Source organism: Crocodylus siamensis, chromosome 4, assembly GCF_052110815.1.
Source record: "Crocodylus siamensis isolate JL-2025a chromosome 4, ASM5211081v1, whole genome shotgun sequence".
NCBI lineage: Eukaryota > Metazoa > Chordata > Crocodylia > Crocodylidae > Crocodylus > Crocodylus siamensis.
The window spans coordinates 128,343,224-128,366,945 of NC_143398.1; the positions used below are offsets into that span (position 1 = coordinate 128,343,224).

Below are 23,722 nucleotides of genomic sequence, written 5' to 3' on the forward strand. Positions count from 1 at the left end.
GAGGGTGGGGGAAGCTTGCATGCATCAGCTGCTGCTGCTCTGCATCCAGCTGTGCACCAAGCCCCTCCCACCCCCCCACTCGACATCTGGCCACGTGCACCCCCCCCCCCACTTGGTGACTGGGTGTACACTGCTCTGCATCCAGCCACCAGTGAGGTAAAATGATCCAAAAAGGTTGAAAGCCCCTGCCTTATACGTTAGTGCGAAGCAGGATTTTTTTGTTGTTGTTGCCTGTTTGAATAAGCAGAGATCAAGGTTCAAGAGTTTGCTTGGATACACCTCCTGACACTCATTCAAATCAATAAGAATTGCTATGATCAAGCTGTTCCTCATGTACCTCAGTGATGGCCTGATGGAACCATGCTGAGATGTGAAAGAACAGTTTAGTCTCATTCAACTGCTGACTTCTTTTCTGAAACTGGAGCCAAGTGAGACAGTGTTTGTTTGCGTGGAGGTACATCCACCAGGACCTGGATTCAGAACACATGGGCCATTGAACTGCCCTCAGATGGTTTCCATACTAAAGAAAAAATCTGTATTAGTTGGCCTGCCCAACCACTCACCATATCATACAGCAATATTATTCTAAGACAGACTTAGTCTTCCTGAGATGAATGGTTTTCTTTGCTTTCCCTAGACAAAACTGCAAGCCTATTACAGAGCAGTCAACAGAATACGCAATGGATTCCAGACTCCTTTAGCTATAATAATATTATGACTATAAATGGCTCCCTTTTGTCTCAAACAAATAACTAAGTGGTCTGCTAAGACAAAATGTTTAAACATCTTTGGACACCTCTGCCCTCAACCCATTGCACTAAATTGTCTCTCATAAACACCCCAGTTTCATAGTTACAGCATAGTAAAAAAAAAAAAAAAAAAAAATCAATGACTGGCAAGATTTTCATACTAGCTGAATTGCAGCAGGAAGTGCATGACTCTGCATAGATAAGGTAATAATATACATTGATGCACCATCTTTCATCCAGAACGATCTCATACCAGCATATCACTTTACAAACTATAGATTAAACCTACTTGCATTCATGTAGGGACTTGGGGACCCTCCCTGAGGATCTGGGAATGCATAGGCTTTGGGACCAGAGGAGACTGTTAGTTTAACCTCATGCTGTGGCATTTAACTCAGTGACTTCAGTTTCTTGCCAATAACTTCTGGCTGAGTTATGGAATATATCTTCTAGGAAAACATCCAGTCTTGATTTAAAGCATACTTACCGCACGCTGTAAGATCAGCCAGCTCAGCTGACTAGGACAGTTAGGAGTGGGAAGAGGCAGACAATATCACTGTCTCTTCTCAATCCACTCTTGCACCCTTTGAGATGCTGTTTACAACTGGGAGAACGGAAAGATGAATGTCATTGGGAAAGGGGAGGGCTCATTTTCTTCTTGCTTACACTGACTGTACAGCAATATTTGGGAAAACACCAGGATGGAGATTTCTGTTTAGATTATGCAGACCATGCACAGAGAAGGAAGGAATTCTTGCAACTTACTAAACCTGGATAAATCCAGGCAAAAGTCAAACATACAGCATGCATCTACCCATTCACTTTACTGTGGAGTTGACTAATTAGCTCTGCAGTAAAGCATCACCATCAATATGTGCGGTTCTATTAGGCTGCAGTAAACTAATTAACCCCACCATAGGATAGTACTGCCTGACACAAGTACTATCCTACAGCAGAGTACTTGAATGCGCTCATGTGTAGACAGTGCTGGTTGGTGCATGAGTGCTGTAGGGGGCAGCCTGCACTGGAGCACCTTTAAACCCCAGCCAGCTCCTCTGCGGAAGACTGAGCTGGGGCAGAGCATATCCAGGCTGGCAGCCTCCTGCCTCCTACCACCTCCACAGCCTCCTGCCAGCTGGGGCTGTACTGACCTGGCTCAATGTGCTACAGTCCTGGGTGCATATTTAAATGTTGAGCCTGGGAGCAATAAATTCTGGTGCACACTATTCTGGAGTTTATTCAGGCACATTTATAGCAGATGTAGATGTGCCTACTGGCTTGAGTCCACATGACAGCACATGTATGTTTTGCAGCAACTCAGAGGCTTTTGAGGTGCTGCAAAACACACCCCATGCACGTGATTTGGTTTTCTGCACTGTATATTTGCATCACAGAGCCAGATTTGCATACCAGGAAATCCCAGTAAAAAAAAAAAAGCACATAGAAAAGAAGCGGAGTAGCACATCTAGCAGCAGTGTGTACCACCCAAAACCAGAGCCTGGCTGGCCAGAGCCATACTCTAGCTGCTGGCTAGACTCTGCACACCTGGATTGCCACTGTTGGATTCCCAGGAGGCCCCCAGGACCCAAGACATGTCTGCTGGGGCCAGCCCAGCTACTGACCCCAGCCTCTCCTACTCCACCTGAAGCATTTTTCCCCATACTAATCTCATGTGTGGGGCTGTGTGCTGGGGCAAAAAGCAGTAGCATAAATTTATGTTGCTGCCTTTTTCCCCATGGCTACTGCATGGGGATGTGGCCACTATGATAATTTTCCCCTACTGTCACAATTTAGCAACTTTAGGGTAGACACTAATTTAATTGTTTGATCAATGTTTACCAGATAAATTTAGAAGGCCTCATTAACAAAGAGCAAAATTTCAAAGCAAAGTGCAATATTTCAAAGCAATCACAAGAGGTACCTGGGACCACCTGATTTTTCTTTTACACTGGTTTAAATTATGTTCATCTTGATTTGCCCTACTATCAATCTGAGAGGAAACACAGAAAGGCAATACCAAACAGCAACTGCGTGCTCATGTTAAAAAAAAAAAAAAGACCAATAATAATCTTCCCAACTAGACTAGAGAAGCCATTCCAGGAATCTCTCTATAATAAATATTTCAGGAAACATTTAAAAAAATGCGTGGGTTACTGAGTAAATTCCTCTGAAATTGATAAAGCAAACATCAATTATCTGCTGATATAATTCCATTGATTTCAGTGGAGTTATGGCTGCAAAGATTCTGCCTATTTCTTCATTTGGTGGTTTTACATTTTTTAAATTTTTGTATACCTTTTCTTACCGCTGGGTGTTTACTTCTGAAAACAATAATTACCAATTTGCCATAAACTGCATCCTACAACTGACGAAAAGAAGTGGTTAAGGGATCACTTCTGCATTCATCATTTTAGACAGTGATGCTCTTGCTTTGAGCAGCAGGGAAGGTTCGCTAAAGGGACCTCCTAAATCCCTTCCAGCCCAATGTTTCTGTGTGGCTTCAATTCCCTTACTTAGCCAAAACTGCTTACTTTCAGTCTGTTTTGAAGTATGAGAAGAATGTTGGAGCAGAATCCAGGTTAACTATTACATGCAAGTAACCTTTGCTTGAAAGAAACTGCATGCTACCATCTAATTATTGAGATACAAATATTATACACAGTGCATGAATGGCACTTCCAGCCTTTTGCAGTTTTTTTGGGATGTTATTTATAAACTTAAACTTCTGTGTTGCATGGCAGAAGACCATTTTGTATTTTCAGTTGCTGCAGACAGACTGACAACATCAACACTCAGGAACTGGATAGGAATAACTTAATCACTCTGCATACAAAGGGAGACCTATGAAACTATGAAGAGTTTGAAAGCACCACCATTATACCCCTTGGATTTAAAAAATAATATATTTATTTATTTACAATTTTAGCAAAGCCCTAGTTTATATGCTTCAGCTTGCTTCAGATTACATGTCTGTGCAATCGAGACTAAGTCACATATCAACAAATCTATTTTCATATGACATTTTATTATTGTTGAGTTGAGCCACAATTTAACTGTAACAGACACTATAATAACTAGTAAGACACTGCCAACTCTTAAAAAAAGCCCTGAGTTTGCTAAGTAGAGAATGACTGCGATTTGTAGACTGGCACATGGAAACTAGGATATATTTAGGATATTCTATAATTTTCCAAGCAAATTTAGAAGCTGATTTTATAACAACAAACAGAATCCATGGCTGTAATCTTAGTGTTCCCTCAAATGCCAGTCTGCTGGGATCTACTTTTCAATAATGGAAAAATCAAGCTTAAAATATAAAGGGGAAAATATATTAATAATTTGATAGTTTCTTTTAAAACAACCACTGATATGATCAATGCACAATATTCAATGGTAGTATAAAAATTACATTTGAAAAAGCCAGTATTGAGATCAGTCCTCAAATCATGGACATGACAATGAATGCTGTATGTAAATCTGGGCCCAGCAGTATTTCTTGCAGTGTTTTACCTGCTGAAATAAAAGGGAAAAATTAAGAGCAGCTAAGGCTATTTATTTGTTTCTTTAAGTAATTAAAGGCAATAGGAGAAAAAGAGTAATTTTGTGGATGGAGGAAAACACAGAAGGACATGGAGTGGGGGACCCATTAGTGCCTGTCTCCTGCAGTCACAGGAAACAGAGCATATGGGATATGCTTACCTGATCCTAACATATGATTCCCACTTAATGCTTTAGAACGAGGCAAAAAACAAAGCAAAATAAAACAAAAAAAGCAATACATAATCATTGGAAGTGATCTAAAGTTTGACATATTACTAAAGGAATTCCATTTATTACTAATGCTACAGTAAAATTACCAACTAGTAACACCTAATATATTTTTTAAAATGTGCAGTCAAGTTATTTAAAGCTTTACAGTGCCTGATTTCTGTATCAGTCTATGACTGTAATTATTACTTCACCACTGAAGACCCAAGTTTGTTTTAGGATGTTCATTGAAGTCTGTGAAAATTCAGTAAGCAGAAAGGCTGCAGTATTTGAAATGTGAACGTTCATAAGTTCAGTAAAAAGATCTGAAACCAAGGTATATTTAAATAATGATAATAATGAAAAATTCTAGACCAAATCAAGATAGTTGGCATTTCTTCTCATATTTACTTTATGTTCCCATAGTACTTTACATTTAACTTGGTTATCATGAAATCAAATATGAGAATTCAGTTGCAGGAGTTAATGTCTACACTGTAATGTAATGTGACATTTAGTGTTTGTATTTCAGAGTGGAAGCCATATAATTTAAAAGGCTATGATTTATGTGTGCCCAAAGCTGCAGACAAACACACCCTGAAACTATTGTTGAAATCCTCAATTAGAATGGATACAGAAATTGTGGTGTGTAAAATACTGTTTTTAAGTTTTAACTTTCATAACAAAGACATTGTGGAAGCTTAACATTCTCTTTATAGGCTATCCCAGCTGATTTATCATTACTAAGATTTCAAAACAGCATGGGTTTAACCAGCAGTGTGTTTTTTGTTTTTCCTTTTTTTCTTAAGAAAAACTGTCATCACTTCTCTTGCTGAAACTGTCTCTACTCTTTTAACTGAAATAAGGGGGTATATGTGCTCGATATGCACCAAAGTGAAACGAAATGGTGAAAATTAATACAGTATAGCTTACAAATCAACTTTAGTTACCAGCAACTATTTTCATAGGTTTATATATTATGTAGATAAGTGATTAGTGAGATTTATCTTCACTTGAAGAAATAAAGTAAGTTTCAAACTCTGAGGAGTTCATGTTTGGGTCTGACACTTCCATACTTGTTTTTGCCCAGTCTGATTTAATTTTTTCTTTAATTTTGGGAATCATAGTAGTCTTCTTAATCAATCCAAGCAGCAGAAAAACTGCTGCCATAACTATTTGTACAATACAGGTTTCAAGTATTTTAATAAGAGATATATAGCGAAATCCTACAAACTAGGTTCAGGAGAAAAGCAAACAGAAAGGCATGATGATACCATAGTTTTAGAGTCTTTGCCATTTTCGTTGCCTAACTTGTTGCTTCAGTTTGTAATAATCTACAAACTTTAAGTTTTCATATAAAACACAGTTCTATTCAGCAGCTGAGAATGGTGGAAGCCCTTATCCAAGGAAACATAAAAAAACATTGTAGAAGACCAAGTGAAGTGGAGAAGAACTTGACTTTTCTTGAATGTAAATGCAATAGAAATAGAATTTCCCTGGGTTTTGTGATGGAAAGATAAAAACTGTTGAGTAAACTCGCTAAAAATCTGATAAGTTCTGTGATAAAGGCAGTTCTTTTGTATGTGGTTATAAATACCTTTAAAACTAGTCCCACTCATACATGCCCGTTTTATTTTTCATCACAGTGTTGCCTATTTTCATTTCATTTGAATGTTGGAATTAACAGTGTGAGAGAATTGGCATTTTCAATTTTTTTTAAGTTTCTAATTTTCATGATTGCAGAGAAAATGTGGAAAGCAGAAAGCTAATGAATCCTATACATAAAGAGAATGGGAGCCAAAAATATTATTTGCTTAAAAATCATTTCATACATGATTTTTAAAGGGCCCCAATTCGTTTTTTGAATGTTATTTTGACATTATTGGATACTGGAAGTATAAAATATTTTATATGGTCCAAAAAGCATTAGATGTCTCTGAAAAATACAAATGAGGAGGTCTAATAGTTTTTGTCACCTTTGTTAATACTGTCTGAACAGTTGCTAAACCTGCAGTTGGTTTTGAAGTCTTCTACAATTTCCTGTTCAAAAACAGCCTTAAAGTTTGTTTCAAACTTTATTTATAGACATGAAAAACATGGTTTTTCAATTGTCTACATAAAGTTTTGTAAAGACTTCTAAAAATCCCTAAAAGTGCATAAAGAAAGCTAGGTTTATTAGCTTATCTGTTGCAATTACTAGACTATGGCCAGGAACAGACATTCAAAAAAGCCCAAAGCAGAATCAATGTAAGTTATGTGGTTTTCTGTAAGCAGCATAGTTTAGACTGGTAGTGAACAGAACACACGTTTGCCCTTTGTAGGGGTGTGGGCAAATCTTAGCCTGGGTTCCACCATTTTTAAACTAGTCTGTGTGTACTGAACTTCTGTGCTGTTACAGGTACAGACTGGTTTCCAATCACTTATGCTAGTACAAGTGTAATGTCTATATCTGGTCTGTAGCTGCACAGGCATTATTTATGAAAAGTTCTGCTAACAGAGTATTTGAAAGGTCAGATTCTCATTAAAAATACAGCCCTGACATATGGCAGAATTTTGGTTGTCATTAAGCACATGGGTGTGTAGTGTATGTTGGCATAATATTGGTGGAATGTGTTTCTATGTTATCAGTCCCTTAACCTGACATAAAGGGTGAGCCAGAGGAGGAGCAGATAGGGGAAGAGTGTAGTAAAAAGGAACTCCACTATGACAGTCCTCCTCTTGTCTGTGGTTGTTTTAAGAACCCTAGCCCCAATGTCATGAATGCGAGAAGCACTTAGGGAGCTGTGAGTTACTTCAGGATAGGGCTGGTATGGTGACATCAGCATGTAGAGTTGTAGGAATGAAACTGGCTTGGAATTTTGGACTGTTGTCTAGAGCTGAAGAAAATATTTTTGTGAATAGGAAATTTTGTTAAAACCCTCCCTGAACTGTGGGGGACCTGAAGCAATTTACAAAATCAGGTTGAATTAGGTCAGAAAAAGGGCGGAGGTTGAAAAATATTGAAAAGATTGAAATTTTAACTTTGACATTTTCTAAATGAAGTCTTTCATGTATAAAGTACTGAACTGTTTGAAATTTTTCATTTTGAAACAGTATCCTTCTATAAAAAAAAATCAGTAATTTAAAGGTTTAAATAATCCAAAACAAATCCTGTTTTGGGTTAAACAAAATGCTTTGGATAGACTAAAACCAAAAAGTTTTCATTTTGTTAAAAAAAAACAACCCTGAAAAATGTGATTTAATTTAGTGGCTAAACCAAGAGCTCTATTATTTGCTCAGTTCTTAAATTTAGTTTAAAAAATGACCTTTGTGGGGATGAAGACAGAAAAGTTCAAATTAGAAGAAGCTGGGTTGAATTTAAATTGTGCTGCTGCAGTGAATGTGGGTTCTCACAGATTGTTTTTTGGCCTGTCTGTGTTGATATGGGAGCTATTTTGATTCTCACTTATTGAGGGATTCACCCTGGCTACTCAAACAATATGCAGATTGAACAACTTGCCCCTTGCAATAATGTTGATGATGTTTGTTGTTCCATGGTTAAAGATCATACTGTTGTGTGTTGTGCTGTCTCTAAGAAAATATGAGCCAGAAGCACTTCAGTTAGAAACAGTTGATTTAGCTTCATTTTAGTCTGTAGAATAACACTGATTTACAGTGGCTGACGGTCTGCCCTACGATCTCTCTCTTACTTGAAAATATTTTTCAAAGATAAGTCTAATGTTTAAACCAAAATTCTCATCTGGTTGCAAATGTACATGGGCAGATGCGGCCATTTATGCCAATGTCCTACAGATGCAGTTGTAGTAACTGGGCTATTTGGAGGTCAGACCAAAACACTGAAGGCTGATAAAACAAACAAAAAACAAAACCCTAAACATTTGATATCAGTTTTTCCAAAATTTGAGTTTGGATTGAGTTAGAGGATGCCTTAAGATCAAATCAGGAACATTTGTGTGTATCTTGTATTACCTGATATACTCATCACCATTAGGTCTCTCACTGGGCACAAATTGAAGCGCAGCTCCCCACTGTAACTGAGTATGCTTTACAGGAAGCATCTGAGTTGCAACAATCCCCCAGAAGTTCACTGTTTATTCCAGGGGGGAGGGGAATCCTTGCAGCCAGTTTCCTTTAGCAATGGTCCCTGCCAGCCTGTCACTGTTTCCAGAATGGGAGTGGGGAAAGGGAGCAGAAGGAGCTTGTCCTAGGGGTTCCACAGGCAGTACTGGAGGGTGGGGTGGGTGAATTGGAGCCCCATTCTCCCTGAAAATGCTGTATTTTGAAATGTCTTTATCTGACCTTTATCTGCAATGAGGGTTCAGATTTTCACTTGATCGGCCATTTTTGAAGTGGTCTGCAGCCATGCACTTATGTTTAGTCATGGCTATAGACCACTTTCTGTGGCCCGACTGGATGAACATCGTCACTTCTGCCTGTGCCCTTTAAGGAACATCCTGCATCCTTATTGGAGGCTAAAACATGCTATGATGGAACTCAAAGCACTATTTATCCCAGATGCTTTGCAGCCCTAGGTAGGACTCTCAGCTCCACAGCAGAGCTGGCCCTGCCCCTCTGCTCCCAGGCTGGAGCTCTATCAGAGACTTGCAGGCACAGCAGGGTCTGCCTGGCTTCCCCTACTCCATCCCTACCTCACCACTCACTGCTCAAGCAGGGATCCCTCCCTCTTCTCTCCCATAGCATGGACCATAGTCAGCATGTGATATGCTAGCTAATGCTGAATGGTGTCTGTGTAGGGCAGATAGGACAAAGGCAGACAGGACAGTGTCCACTTAGGGCTTTCTGCAGCTAATCAACAGTTAGCTGGTAATGTCCCTTGGTTCCTTCCTTGGAAAAAAATTGTTTAAGAAAAGTTTGAACTAATGAGAGAGGCGTTTGTTTGGCTGATGGGCTGACAAATGCTGTGTAACTCCTTGCTCGCTCTGTCTCTGGTCAGAGGAACATGGTGGGGGGAGGGGGATTATTCCTCCCTAATCAGAGCACCCTGCAGGGGCCTGGCCATACCTCCCCCTCAGCTCAGCACTATGGAAGGGAAGGGAGGGCTGCTGTAGTGCTCCTGGGCTTCTAGCCTGAGCTACTGCAGGTATATGCCTGCATTTCCTCAGTCTAGAGGGGATACCTGTATGGTTACAAGCTGGTTCTGCCTAGGCAGGTTAGACTAACCTGCAAAGATTGAATCAGTTCAGGCTCAGGCTTTTCAAATGTCTGTCCTTAGCCTTGTAGAACAATATATATATTAGATGCAGCTACTGCACAAACAGATTCGAGATCAGAGCAGTCACCATTCATGTGCCTTTAATGTTCTCATTCCATGGAGTAACAAGTAATAAGAGAATTGACCTGTTGTGGCAATCTGTTCAACTGCTTTTCAGATACCAAGAAAAAAAGCATATTGCCCTGCATCAGGAGTTGCTTTTATTTTTTTTACTTGAATGTGAAATAAAATATCATCTTGTCTTTGTTTTAGATTGTGGCAGACATCAGAAGTTCTTCCTTGAAGTAAGGGCAAGACCAAGCATGAGAATGAGTCAAACATATGGAATACAAGGGACAAGAGTGGGAAATTCAAAATGAATAGGAAAATGTTGAGAAATGCATGCAGGCAATCCTTCACACACGATTCACTAGGGAGGAAGAAAAGAGAACAGCTTGCAAATTGCTCCCATAGCATTTTCTTGGGAAAAAAATAGAATTCTACCCCTTGCTGCTTTCCCCCAGGCTGCACAGGACTTCCCAACAGAGAAACTTTGTCCTCTGTAGTTCATTATTGGCTGGGACTGGAGCAATGGCACAGTCACATCATGGGAGAGACTCTCCCAGGGATACCTTTGGTTTATAGCGTGCCACAGCCCTTTGATTATTAGTATTACCAGTGTGCCTAGTGACTGTTGTCATAGACCAGGACTACATCACGCTAACACAAAGAGAACAAAAAGACAGTCCCTGCCGTGAAACTGTTTACAGTGTGGACCCAATGTGAAAATGGGCCAGGCGCTATACCAGTTTATATTAGCTAAGGAACAGATCAATAATTATTAAAATATTATTTTTTTAAGTAGGACACACGAGCTAAAATTAAATGTTTAAATATTAAAATACAATTCAACACACATGCTTTATCTTTCTTTTAGGAAATGGAGAAAAATAAATTTAAAGGAGACTGTATTAATACAAAGTCCAAGTTTGCGGATGATACAAAACTGTGGGGAGAAGTAGACACACCGGAGGGCAGGGAACAACTACAGGCAGACCTGGACAGATTGGACAAATGGACAGAAAACAATAGAATGCAATTTAACAAGGAGAAATGCAAAGTGCTCACCTAGGGAGGAAAAATGTCCAGCACACCTACTGCCTAGGAAATGATCTGCTCGGTCGCACGGAAGTGGAAAGGGATTTTGGAGTCCTAGTGGACTCCAAGATGACCATGGGTCATCAGTGTGATGAAGTCATCAGAAAAGCTAACAGCACTTTATCATGCATCAGCAGATGGATGACAAACAGAACCAAGGAGGTGATACTTTCCCTCTATCGGATGCTGGTCAGACCGCAGTTGGAATACTGCATGCAGTTTTGGGCGCCACACTTCAAGAGGGATGTGGATAACCTGGAAAGGGTCCAGAGAAGGGCCACTTGTATGGTTAAGGGCTTGCAGGCCAAGCCCTACGAGGAGAGACTAGGGCACCTGGACTTCTTCAGCCTCCACAAGAGAAGGTTGAAAGGCGACCTTGTGGCTGCTATAAATTCATCATGGGGGCGCAGAAGGGAATTGGTGAGGCCCTGCTCACCAAGGCGCCCCTGGGGGTCACAAGAAATAATGTCCATAAGCTAGCAGAGAGCAGATTTAGACTGGACATTAGGAGGAACTTCTTTACAGTTAAAGTGGCCAAGGTCTGGAACGGGCTCCCAAGGGAGGTGGTGCTCTCCCCTACCCTGGGGGTCTTCAAGAGGGGGTTGGATGGGCATCTGGCTGGGATCATCTGAACCTAGCACTCTTTCCTGTCTATGCAGGGGGTCGGACTCGATGATCTATTGAGGTCCCTTCCGACCCTAACATCTATGAATCTACATTAAAAGTTGCCTCTTAATATCACACAAAAAGAAGAGAAAAGATCATGAAAGTGGTTGTTTCCCATAGCAACTTTATTTTGTCCAATTTTTTTCTAGTAAGTGTCTACGTCCATTACAGTTTGTGTTATACATTATATATCAAAACAAAACAAAATAAAAAACCCCCAAGCAAAAGTGCTATAGGAACTGCAGCATTTCCTGACTGTGCAACCTAAATATTTCATTAACACAGAGTTTTCGTTGAAAATATGTATACACAGAAATCACTTTTACTGGTACTGAAGTGGAAAAGCCAGCTGTTTAAATGTGCACAACACTAAGCAACAGTTTAGAACAGCATGTGAAGAACACTACCATATCCAATTGAGACTGCAGGGAAAACACAAAAAAGAGGCTGGAAATCAAAGTAGACAACAGCCTTTTAGGGAATAAAATGTTCGTATTGTTTTTGTTGTTAATTTTTCCCAGCAGTTTGCAGACAGCATGAAGGATGAAGAAACTCTCCTTGCTTACAAATCAGAATTCTGTCCCTTGGTGCATTCAAACCTCATATTAATTCTACTGAGTAGGAACTGTTAATCCCTCTTCTAGCTATTGCTATGTTAGAGCACTCTGGTAAAATTGTGGGAAAACAATGGTCATGAGGGCTTCTGCAATGCATTGAAAAGCCTTCTCAAGAAGAAAAAAAATGGCTCTCCTTCTCTCTGGATTTTGGAAACCTAAATGTTCAGGAATGTTTGGAATTGCAGTCTATAATAATGTAGAGGCCAGTTATGAAGATTGGTTAGATCTGGTCTGAGACAGAAAAATGTTAGGGCACCATTTTTATTTTCCTAATGAAAAGATAAAATAATTCTAGAATGTGAGCAAGAAAAGTAAACTGACTTGGGTGGGTGCTGAAATGTGTCTCGTTATTAAGGTATATAACTAGTAGCTCAACTGAATGCATTATTTCCAACTCCTTTTCCAGCTGCTCACCTACTTCTATTATTCCTAACCCACGGTCACAAATAAAAGTGAAGGTATATTATGAAAATACAGCCATATTCCAGGATTTTCTTTAAAACAAATATATGCTATTTAGGAAAATCACAACAGAAATCACACTCGCAGTCTCATTTATATTATGGTTGTACCCACTCAGTATCAAGATCTTATTGCTTAGGTGCTGTAGGGCCTTATTGCTTAGGTGCAAATGCAGGGCCTGCCTGTGAACTTGTTAATGTACAAGCACTTACTTTTGCCAAAACTCAATGATAATCCTGCTACAGCAGCTCTAAAATATACTAGTCATTCCTTGTCCCTACTACTCCTAAGACCTTGCTTTATACCTTGATTTAACATTTCTTCATCTCCAGTAGCATTCTTACTGTATTCAATTGCTCCTGCCTGCACCATGTGATCTGCCTGCTTCTTAGGTCTCTCTCTCTCTCTCATATTTGTTAAATTGTACTTTTGATGTTAGCTCATTCTCAGGCACCTTTCCTCTGCCAGTCTTTCAAATTACCTAAACTCAGTGCTCCTTTGTCAGAGCTCATTTCTAAGGCTAGCTAGTAAGTGGAAACTCCTTCCCACAAGATTTTATTTTAAAACTGTTTAATGCTCATTTGGGATGAGAGATAACCCACCAGTTGGGATGCAACTGTTTAAGAAGGGAGTGGCACTATTTTCTGGAAGGGGACTTACAGAAACATTCTGGTTCAGGAGCCCCCAAACAGAATTTTTTGGCTGTCAAAATGAGGAGACTGTAAAAAGGTAAGTCTTCTATGTAGGCTTCTGTAGCATAAGTTCATTTGGTCCCACCTCCTTGGGTCTTAGTTTCCTCACTTCCTAGGCAGTTTGCAGAGGTTCTCTCCATCCTTTTATTGTTCCCTAAGCCTGGCTGCCTCTATGCAAAAAGAAAAAGCTATTGACAAACATTTTCCCTGGTGCCTGATGTCAAAGCAAAATTTCTCAGCATAATACTTTATAAATATTAGCTCCAGTGGAACTGTAGGTATTTAAATGACTTATTGTACTTGCATGAAACATGGCAGAAAGCATTTAAATATATCCTGATCTACCTCATTTCCTCTTGAAATCTTGAGGAACATGTGTACACCACATTGTAATATACAACTATACTCATAGGTCTGACAAGATGGGACAGCTCACAATTTCTGATAGTAATGTAATCAATCCTAACAAATTAAAATGGTTTTCCATTCTGATGTTACACCAAACTCTTTGAGTGTACGTTCCTTTAGAAATGAAAATATATTCATTGTTGTACATCATAATTAGTGGGTGCCTCTATACGTCACAACAATATGGGGTGAAGGGGAAAGACCACAATGTATCTTAACTTACCAGGCAGATGTACTCTGAAAAGACATCAGTGGTGGGTTTAAAGCATCTCCTTTTACAGTAGGTACTGCCTGTGACATCTGAGGCTGCGGCTGAAGCGGAGGCTGAGGCTGAGGCTGTGTCTGTGCCTGTACTTGGCTTGTATCGTGAGCAGGGTTAATCCATCTGTTCTGTCCCTGTGTCATCCACTTTCCCTGGATTCCCCACCTTGCCAGGTAAAATTTGCAAATATCATAGTTCATCGAAGAGTAATATAAAAGGTCCAGTACCAGCAGGACCAACACAAAAAAGCCATAGATCCACACTCCTAATAGTGCACTGTAGTTGCTGTAAAAATAGAAAACAACAAAGGAAGTCATCCAACATATCAATAGAACTTATCATGTTAGCTATTTATCAGTGCTTTAAAAAAAATAATTTAAAATGCAAGCAGTTATAAATATCTGCCATTGTATCCATAAGAATAATTGCTTTAAGCACTGTTTACCATTAGGGGAACTAACTTTCCTATACTAAAACTATTTACTTCAGTGCTTGATTCTGAGTATATGAATGGCCATACTGAATTCAACAGAACTGCCCAAGTACATAAATTGAAGGGGCCTATGGCTTGGTGCAAATTTTACTCGTGAATCCTAACGTTGAAAATCGGCAGGGCTATTCTTTCAATTAGACATGATTTGTTTGAGTAGAGGTTGTAAAAACTGAGCTCTCTCGGTTTGCTTGTGTTAAAATAATATACCTATTGCTGATTCCCATTACAAACACATTATTTTAGACTTGGCTTGTTTGCATTTATAATCAAGCCACATTCACCGTAAGTTCAGCTGTAGCCACTGCTGGCACCCCAGAACTGTCAGTGCCATAACGTTTGTGAACTTGGCATTACAAAGAGAAATGGTTTTATTACACAATTCATTCAACATTTTAGAGGTTAAAATATATATTCTTATGCGTAAATACTGGGGTAACTATTTTATATACATGGTTAAGAATCATAAAGGTTGTGCTGACGACAAAAAATGTAGTTAAGTAAAAACAGAACAGATTTAAGTAAAGGTACCAAACAACATAGGGGAGAAGAGTGGGAGATGGAAGTAGAAAACATTCCCCAGACAACAAGTGGAACATTTTTTAAAACCAAGTGCTGTTTCAATGGGCATATAGGGTGGGAGATTTTACAGTTACTCTGTGAAGCCCCTACTTGTTATAGCAGGGTTATATGTGGGTTAATGTTAAATACCCACTCTGAGACAGATGCCAGAACTATGCAACACATCTCAGACATTATCCTGACATTCTAAATACCTCTAAATTGCTACTAAGCAAAATATTGTGCCTCAGTAAAGTAACACATTCAAAAAAGCCAAAGTAAAAAGTCACATATGCACCTTGAAGCACTAAAACTATTACTTGCACCTTTTCTTGCTTATTTCCAGCAAAGAACTCTACAAACAGTTTTATTTTTTCCCTGGAAGTATGGTTTAAATAGCCACTGCAATTGCTCCTTAATGAGGTACAAACAACAGACTGATTTAATCACCAGGGTATTACCAGTGTATGACTCATGCATCTGTAAGGTAATCATTGTGTAATGAGGTGTGAACAGACAAGTCTGCCGAAAATAACCAGCATGTTTAACACAGTATAAATGATGCTTTGTCACTGAAGTCTATGGGGATGGCAAGGAAGTATTTGCCAGCTATACAAAGATGGCCTCTATTAGCCACAGACATTTAGTGGCAGGGACCATACCATAAAATTAAAAAGTAAAAAAAAAATGAAGCATTTCTATACTTCCCAAATATTTTCTTAAACTATCTCTTCATACAGGAAATAGATATTGTTATTTTTTTGCTTTGACACACAATAAATTCACACTTTGAAATCTTTAAATTATTTATGAAATGGAACCTCCATCTAACAGAACTGTATATTTGGGAATTTCATTCACACTAACACACTCTCTCTCACAGGTGAAGGCTGAATTGATATTCTTTATATTTTGGGCAGTTCAGGACAGGACCTACTATCTTAAAGGTCTTTTAAAGCAGGGAGAGAAGGGATCTATTTACATATATACCTGAACCACCTCTCACTGAACTAAATGGGAGAATTTCTAAAGGATATTTCCTTATGTTAGAAAGCTGCGAGTGGTTCTGAAATGCAATAAAATGTCAAAAAAAACCCAAGGTATCATTCAAAGTCCAACAGCACTTGCAAACCAATGCAACATACTGTAGATAGCTGAGCTATATTGTACTAGCCTGGAAAATGAATGTTTTTCTCTTACATTTCTGTCAATGTCACCACCAAAATTATCACATTACCCATTTACAGTAACAGCTTTGTACAATTTTGTATTACTCTAGTTTCCCTCCTGCATTTGCTTGGTGAACGCATACATTATGGAGGGAGAACACAATTTACCTTCAAGAACATACTAATATCAGAACTCTTTAAAAATCAACATTAACCCATGACATGCTGGGAATTCAGAATCTTGCCTGAAATACTGATTAAAAAAAATGTTCTAACATTAGCATATCTTTGATTTTTCTGTCCACTATTTACTGGATAATAAAATCTATTTACAAAATGCTTTTCATTTTTCCATTGCATTTGAAGGTAACTGTGAGTCAACAATGTGAGTGACTCACCAAACAAGGGGGGAGGTGGGAAGACCAAGAACACTTCCCAGATGTACAAAACTGTTATTTCAAATGGATGGTACAATTTTTTGTTGGAGGGTTTACCTAAGTCAGGAGAGTTATGCTAGCAAAAAGCAACAACGATGTGTCCAATATTTATCGGATAGTAAAATCTATCTAAAAATGTTTTAGCTATGGTAACTCTACCGACTTCAGAATAGCCACACTAGTAAAAAGCAGGTGCTAGTGATTATAGAATCAATCCTATATTAATTGCCTTAGAATAACAAAATCACAACTGAAGACATTTTAAAGTTTGGTTTTCACAAAGTGTTCAATGCTAAATAATCTTCAGTGGGATGGGAACAAAGTAGAGCTGAGCACTTTTGAAAATCTCACCCAAGGACCAGCTGTTGTGAAGATAAATGCATATGCTGAACTGCATAGAAAGTAGCTTCTATTAACTTGTGTAAGTTTTTGTAGGCCCAGAGCCTAATACGATTTATCTGAGTGGTGTGGATCAAGACTTTCACCTGAATTACTTTTTATTCTTCAGAGGGCTTACCCTTGTCTTCTGTTTTATTTTCTAGCTATTCTACCAGTGTAAACAAAAGGGAAATCAGGCCTGAATAATTTTGGAGAAGGTTTTCAGACCTAACTCCTGTTCAGTAAAGTACCAGTCACTATCCTAGAGCGTAGACAAAAGTGACAATTTTTGCCCAATCTAGCCACAAAGTGGTCTATAGCTGTGACCAAATACAAGTACATGGCTGCAGACAGATCCCAAAATGGCTAATTGGGCAAAAATCTGAATCCTCATTGCATGAGGGAACAGATGAAGATGTTTTAAAACAGTGTATTCTGTAACTTCTGTCTGCCTGCCTGCCAGCCAGACTGTCACTTTTCAAAATGTGAGTGGAGAAAGGGAGTGGACTGAGTTCGGTATGGCGGGGTTTCAGCCAGCACTGGAAGGTGTGGTGGATGTATTGGAGCCTCCCCTGAGGTGAGAGGCTCCAATTCACCCATCCCACCCTCCAGCACTAGTTAGGGTAGGGAACCTCTAGAATGAGCTCCTTCTGCTCCCTTTTCCCTGCCCCCATTCTGAAAACAGCTGAGGCTGGCAGGGAGGAGGGCCTATTACTAGAGAAAACTGGCTGCAAGCCAGCAGCCAGCAGCTAGATTCCCCTCCCCCTGGAACTAACAGCGAACTTTTGTTTGGTCTCGGGGGGTCACTGCAACTCAGAATGCTTCCTGTCAAGTGTTCTCGGTTACAGTGAGGAGCTACACTTCTGTTTACACCCTTAGGTGAACAGAACCATTTCTATATATAAGATGAGCAGTAATTTGCCAACAATGGGAAGGATAATGTATTTAGTTTTCTAAAGTTAGAAACAAGGTTATATGTCCACTGGTAAGAACTTGGAGGTGGGGACATTTCTTAGTGTGATTTTACATGAATTTGTTATGTTTGCATTTTAGGCATTTAGCTTTATCCATTAAAAACCACTTAGTAAAAAATTAGGGCTATTTTGAGCACTGTGATGTAAAGCAACAATTTATTAATCCCAATGTATGTGGGTTCTCCATCTGCTCCTTGTAAATAACATCTGTTTCTCACAAGTCCAAAAATGAAAGAATGCTTTACTTTAATTTACATACAGTGGGCCAATCACTCTGTAAAAAGGCCATGTGAAAATCATGCACAAAATACATTTTATGTTGCCTAGAGAACACCTGCACTTGAGTCCAGTTTGTCACACAAACTACTGTTATAGTGCAACATATAACCTTTCTGTACAACTAACATTAAATGTAAAGTTTCATCTGCATGAAGAAACTATTATTAATAAAAATCCAATAAGACTATAATGCATTGCAACATTACTGCATTGTAACATTATAAAACCTAACTGTGGAAGTTAGTGACAGTGTCATTTTAACACTGCATGCATCAGAATACCGATTAAGGAGCCTTTGATTTTGGTTTTCAAAAACACTGCAAACTGCTTGTCACAGCTGTATAATTTATAAGGAAGCACTATAAGCCCTTGGCTCAGTCCTTTAAAATGGTTTGGCTTTCATACTGATGTAGTAGCCTGAACCGCCCCCCCGCTTCGCTTCACGTCGAGAGGATTTCTCCACCACGGATGAGCCCACTCCACCTGAAGACGACCACCGTGATCGGACTTTATGGACTGAGACGCTTTCTCCGAGCCACTTCCTCCAACATTGCGGACCACTGTAACGGGTTTGTGTGCATCTTTCTCCTTTCTCTCTCAGCTTAGCGAACCCCTCCCTCCCCTTTCCCCTTCCCACATCCCCCCACCCCCGGGCTTAGTTGGCTAACATTGTATTGCTTATAACCTAGTCGCGTTCCCCTCCTCTCCCCCATCCCTTGATTGTTAGTCCCTTGCTCGGGCGCTTTGTATTTCCATCTCAGGTTTGTCATCTTTTTTCTGGATTCCCTGTCCAAAACATCTACTAATATAAGTTTGAATCAAAGTCTGCTGTAGTCAACAAGAAGATTCAAAGTGACCTCAGGGGTCTTTAATTTAAGACTTACAGTAGTTCTGTATTTACTTGATTCTAAGACAAAGACTTTTAACATGGCAGAAATAGCCCTTCATCTTAGAATTGAGTATAAGGGTGGTGTGGGGGCAGGCAGCCATTGTGGCTTGGGCTCCAGCCCCTACCTGGGGTCAAAGCTAGGGTTACTGTATTTCCAGTTCCAAAAAAGAAGACACCTGTCAGATAGACATGTATATGACTGGCAGGGAAGGTGGGGGGGAAGAGGCAGTGATATGCTGGCTCCCTGTCTCTGCCCATTCTGTTGCCCCTTGCTCCCAAGCCACAGCCCCCCCAGCCCTGCTGCTGCCCTTCACTCCCAACCCACAGACCCCAGCTCTGTCAGTGTCCCTCACTCCCAAGCTGTAGTACCCTGCCCCCTTGGACCATGCTGGTGCCCCTCAATCCCAAGCCACAGCCGCCCCATCCTTGGTGGTGCCCCTTGCTCCTGACCCACAACTCCCTTGCACTGCCAGTGGCCTGCCCTGCTGACCCAGTCCCCTGCCTCCCCAGTGCTCCTCACTCCCAAGCCACAGCCCCCACCCAGCCTTGTCAATGCCTCTCACTCCTGACCCACAGTCTCCCTGTTCCACCCAGCCCTGCAGTGGCTCCCAGGTGCCCAGCCCCTGCGAGAAAAAGCACTGGCCCTAGTGCTGCTGGGCCAGCCATGCAACTCCTTGCTGCCCCTTTCCCCCTCTGGACAGGCAGGCATCCTTCCCCTCCCACCCTGCTGCAGTCCCAGCACCTGGACAGCTTCCCTCAGCATTGGCAGGTGCCTGCCCCCCCCCACACACACTGACAGTCCTGAAGTACTGGCAGTCCAACCCATGGCCCCCACAGACTTACGTGTATCCAGCTGCCAGGATGCTCCCACCCCCTGGCTGGCTACATACCGGCCATGTGTGTATGTGCCCTGCCTCCAATTGCCCTGCTCTTAGCCCCAAATAGCTCCTTGATAGGGCAAGCCATGAAGTGCCAGGAAAAACTCTGAAGCTGAGCTGACCAAAATCCCAGACATTTGATCATATTGATCAGAGGATGTAAAAAGAGGACGTGTCCAGGAAAACCTGGATGGATCCTAGTCAAAGCAGTAGCCACAGCTACTGTCTACCGTATCTCCTCCATTGCCTGCCACCTCTGCAACCAACCCTCATAGCCTCTGTTCCCCTGGCTGCCCCTCTTCCTCCCCCACTTTACCCTTGCTCTGTGCCAGCGTACTCCATCCACAGTGAAGCCTGGGGCACTGAGCACAGCCCCAGCCCAGTCCTGGAGTGGTGGCTTGCAGCCTGTGTGGATGCTACAAGAATGGGCTGGGGCCATGCTCAGGGCCCCAAGCTAGAATGGGGACAGGGCCTGCCAACATGGAGCAAGGGGAAGGTGGGCCCAAGGCTGTGGGGGAGGGGGGTTAGACAGGGTGCAGAGGTGGCAGGGGGACAGGTAGAAACAGGGGGCAAGCTGCTTAGTCTCCCAACACCACCTGCTCCCAATTGCCTGCCCCCCCTGTAGCAGTAGGGGAGGGGATGAATTAAAGATAACACCCCAAAATTATATTTTACACATGGAAAATTATTAGGCCTGTGCGAAGCTGCTAGTATTCACTTCAGGTTCAGATTCAGCCGATTTGGGGGATAGTGATTTGATTTGGTGATTTGAATCACTGTCATGAATCGATTTGGCCAAATCTGATTTGGAGATTCGACTGCTGCCAAATATCTGAATCTCTGAATCATGCAGGCCTGTCTCCCACCCACTCTCTCAGCCCCAGCAATGACTGCCATGCCCAGTCCAGCTCCCGGCACTTTGAAAAAAAAAAAAAGCCCTGCCTCACTGAGTGTTGCCTGGTGGGGGGGGGGGGCGATCCCTGCTGCCTTCCACTGTGTGGGGAGCTCTGCACAAGTCCCCAAACCCCTCTCCTAGCTCCCCCATGGCTGCCCTGGCCACCCCAGCTCTGGCCCTTTAAGGAACCCCCCCCAATCCCAGACTCACTGGTTTCTGCCAGGCAGGGGCAACCCCCACTGCCCCATGCCACATGTGGAGCTCTTCCAAGAGCCCCCTGAAGCCCCAAGATTGCTGGTGAGTTCGGGGGGGGCTGTTTTTTTTTCTGAAAGGGCCGGAGCTGAGGTGCGTGGGGCAGCTATGGTGGGGCTAGGGAAGTAGGCTCGGGATGGGACCTGGCAGGGGTCTTCCCATGGTCCCCTCCCCCCTCCTCCAGCTCCCTCCTCCTTCACCCCCTACTTACCAGCTCCAAGTCCAGCTCCAGCTCCCTGCTGCAGCGGGAGGGAACTGCCCAAATCATCAAAGCTTTCCAAATCTTTGGAAAAGATTTGGAGAGCTTTGAATTGATTCTGACCTTTTTATTGGTCCCCTAATTTGATTCTAATTTGGCGATTCAGCCACCAAATTGGGCCAAATCTCCTTCAAATCAAATCAACACCTGATACTTCACACAGCCCTAAAATTATAGCAAATTTATACATTTTCCATATATACATTCAAATTTTTTGGGGGTGGGTCATCTTAAATTCAGGTTCATCTTAGATTTAAGTAAACATGGTATGAACTACTTTTAGTTACCCTTCTTTATCCTCTTCCAGTTACAGAATCAAAATTGGAGTTCTTTTGGGGCCAACATTATGAAAGAAAACTGATTGTCAACTTTGTAATTTGCGTTCCAAAAAGAGTAGTTTACAACCTTTTTTCACTTGAGTCATCCTTCCATAACTTCTATGAATTGAGTGGTACCCCATTTAAAAAATAATTTATTTATTATAGTGCTTACCTGCTTGAAGAAGGGCTGGGAAAGAGAAGGAGCAGCTGGCGATGAAGAGCCTGCACTTCTCACTGGAGCCGAGTTTCATCTCCTCTCTCCCTCTGTCATGGCACCCCGGGGGACCATGACCCCTTGGTTGAGAATCACTGTCCTAAGGTGACTGTGCTTTCTAAGCACAAAACTCTTTAGCTAGACAGTAGGCAGGACCAGAACACAGAGGGTTTTTTGGGGGTGGTGGGGTGGGAAGTGTGTGTGTGGGGGTAGGGGTTATATGTGCTTTCTTTTGGGTTTTTTTGAACCAGTAGTTTTTATGCACTGTACAGGAGTGGAAAGATTAAGGAACCATTACATTTGGCTTTTTAAAAAACATTGCAAAGAGCTTGTTGCAGCTATATAATTTATCTGTGGGCAAACAGCCATGAAGCTGCTTTTTTTCTGGACAGGACTGCTAATTATAGTAGTATATTATGTATTTAAATTTTCTTTCAAGCAAATTTTTCTTTCAAACACACACACATGCTTGGCAATGGTTAGAAACCTGTATAATGGAAGAGAGGTTGAATCTTTAATATACATTTTCTGCATATCACCTTTCCTAAAATTAAAGTAAATATTCCATAGCCCTGAGGATCTGCCTACTTTAAGATATAGAGCTCATCACTGTAGTTGCTAAGAGCTTTCCAGCTAAATTACATCTGAATGCTACAGTGGCTAATGGACAGTATAGACTTGTCTACACTCTTGTAAATCAGGTTTTCTGCAAGGGACATACTGAACTTAGAGAAAAAGGCAGTGTCATTATGTCATTATTTCCTTTTGCATCCAAGCCAAAGTGTGGAGGGGGAACTCATTCACTTCTGCAAATCTAGGGTAAGAGATGTTAAAAAATAATCAGTGTACTGTAACATGTTGCAACATTTCAAGGAACAATGGTCACAAACTGACAGAGAACAGATTTAAGCTAGATATCAGGAAAAAATCTTTCACGGTAAAGGTGGCCAAAATTTGGAATGGGCTTCTAAGGGTGGTAGAGCTCTCCCCTACCTTGGGGGTCTTTAAGAGAAGGCTGGATAGGCATCTGGCTGGGGTCATCTGACCCCAGCACTCTTTCCTGCCTAGGCAGGGGGTTGGACTCGATGATCTGTTGTGGTCCCTTCGGACCCTAGAATCTATGAATCTACTGTTCTAGTTATAGAGTAAGGACCCCTAAAACAGAGCTACTGCTTGAACTCACTGAAGCATGTACAATAGAGACTCTAGCAGGGAAAAAAAAAAATCACATCAACTGATCTTTATTTTTAAGTCAATTTCAACAGCAGTAAGAAAATAGCCTAGGGAAAGTGGCTTGGGTGGCAGAAATTTATATGGTCTGTAAAAGGCTTTTAGTGTAGCTGTTATTTTTAATCACAGACAGTTAACAAATGAAGCCTTCCTAATAATATCACTCATATCTACCTAATCTTTCTCAGTGGGTGCAGTTTCTCTTTATACCCTGTTGCCTTTTCTATATCTATAGAAAATTCATTCCCAGTTAACTAGGGCTTAAGGGAAGTACGTATACCATCCATTACAGACTCTGGTTCAGAAAACTGGAGAGCTGGCTTGGGCAGAAGAGTGTGCTTAGGACTAAAGGGATCAGGACAACAGCAGTGGGTAACCAGAGGACAAGGCTAAAACTATCTTAAGTGTGAGTTTTGGTTAGGCAAAGGTGTATATAAATCACATGCAGAATGGTTTAGACATGGGTCTCCAACATGTTCACTCTAGGGAACTAATTTTGTTTGTCCATAACCCTTGTCAAAAAA

The 23,722-nt window shown here is 41.1% G+C and overlaps 1 protein-coding gene across 1 annotated transcript in view; it reads right to left on the reverse strand.

The window, feature by feature from the left end:
• Nucleotides 1–3,691: 3,691 nt before the first annotated feature.
• Nucleotides 3,692–23,722, reverse strand: part of SHISAL1 (shisa like 1) — a 125,911-nt gene continuing 105,880 nt past the window's right edge. Inside the window, exons 3-4 of the mRNA XM_090043778.1 lie at nucleotides 13,935–14,258; nucleotides 3,692–4,262 (exon numbers count right to left, since the gene is read on the reverse strand). Coding sequence (XP_089899904.1) covers nucleotides 4,256–4,262; nucleotides 13,935–14,258 — 331 coding nt within the window. The 3' untranslated portion in view covers nucleotides 3,692–4,255. The remainder of the gene's footprint in view (nucleotides 4,263–13,934; nucleotides 14,259–23,722) is intronic.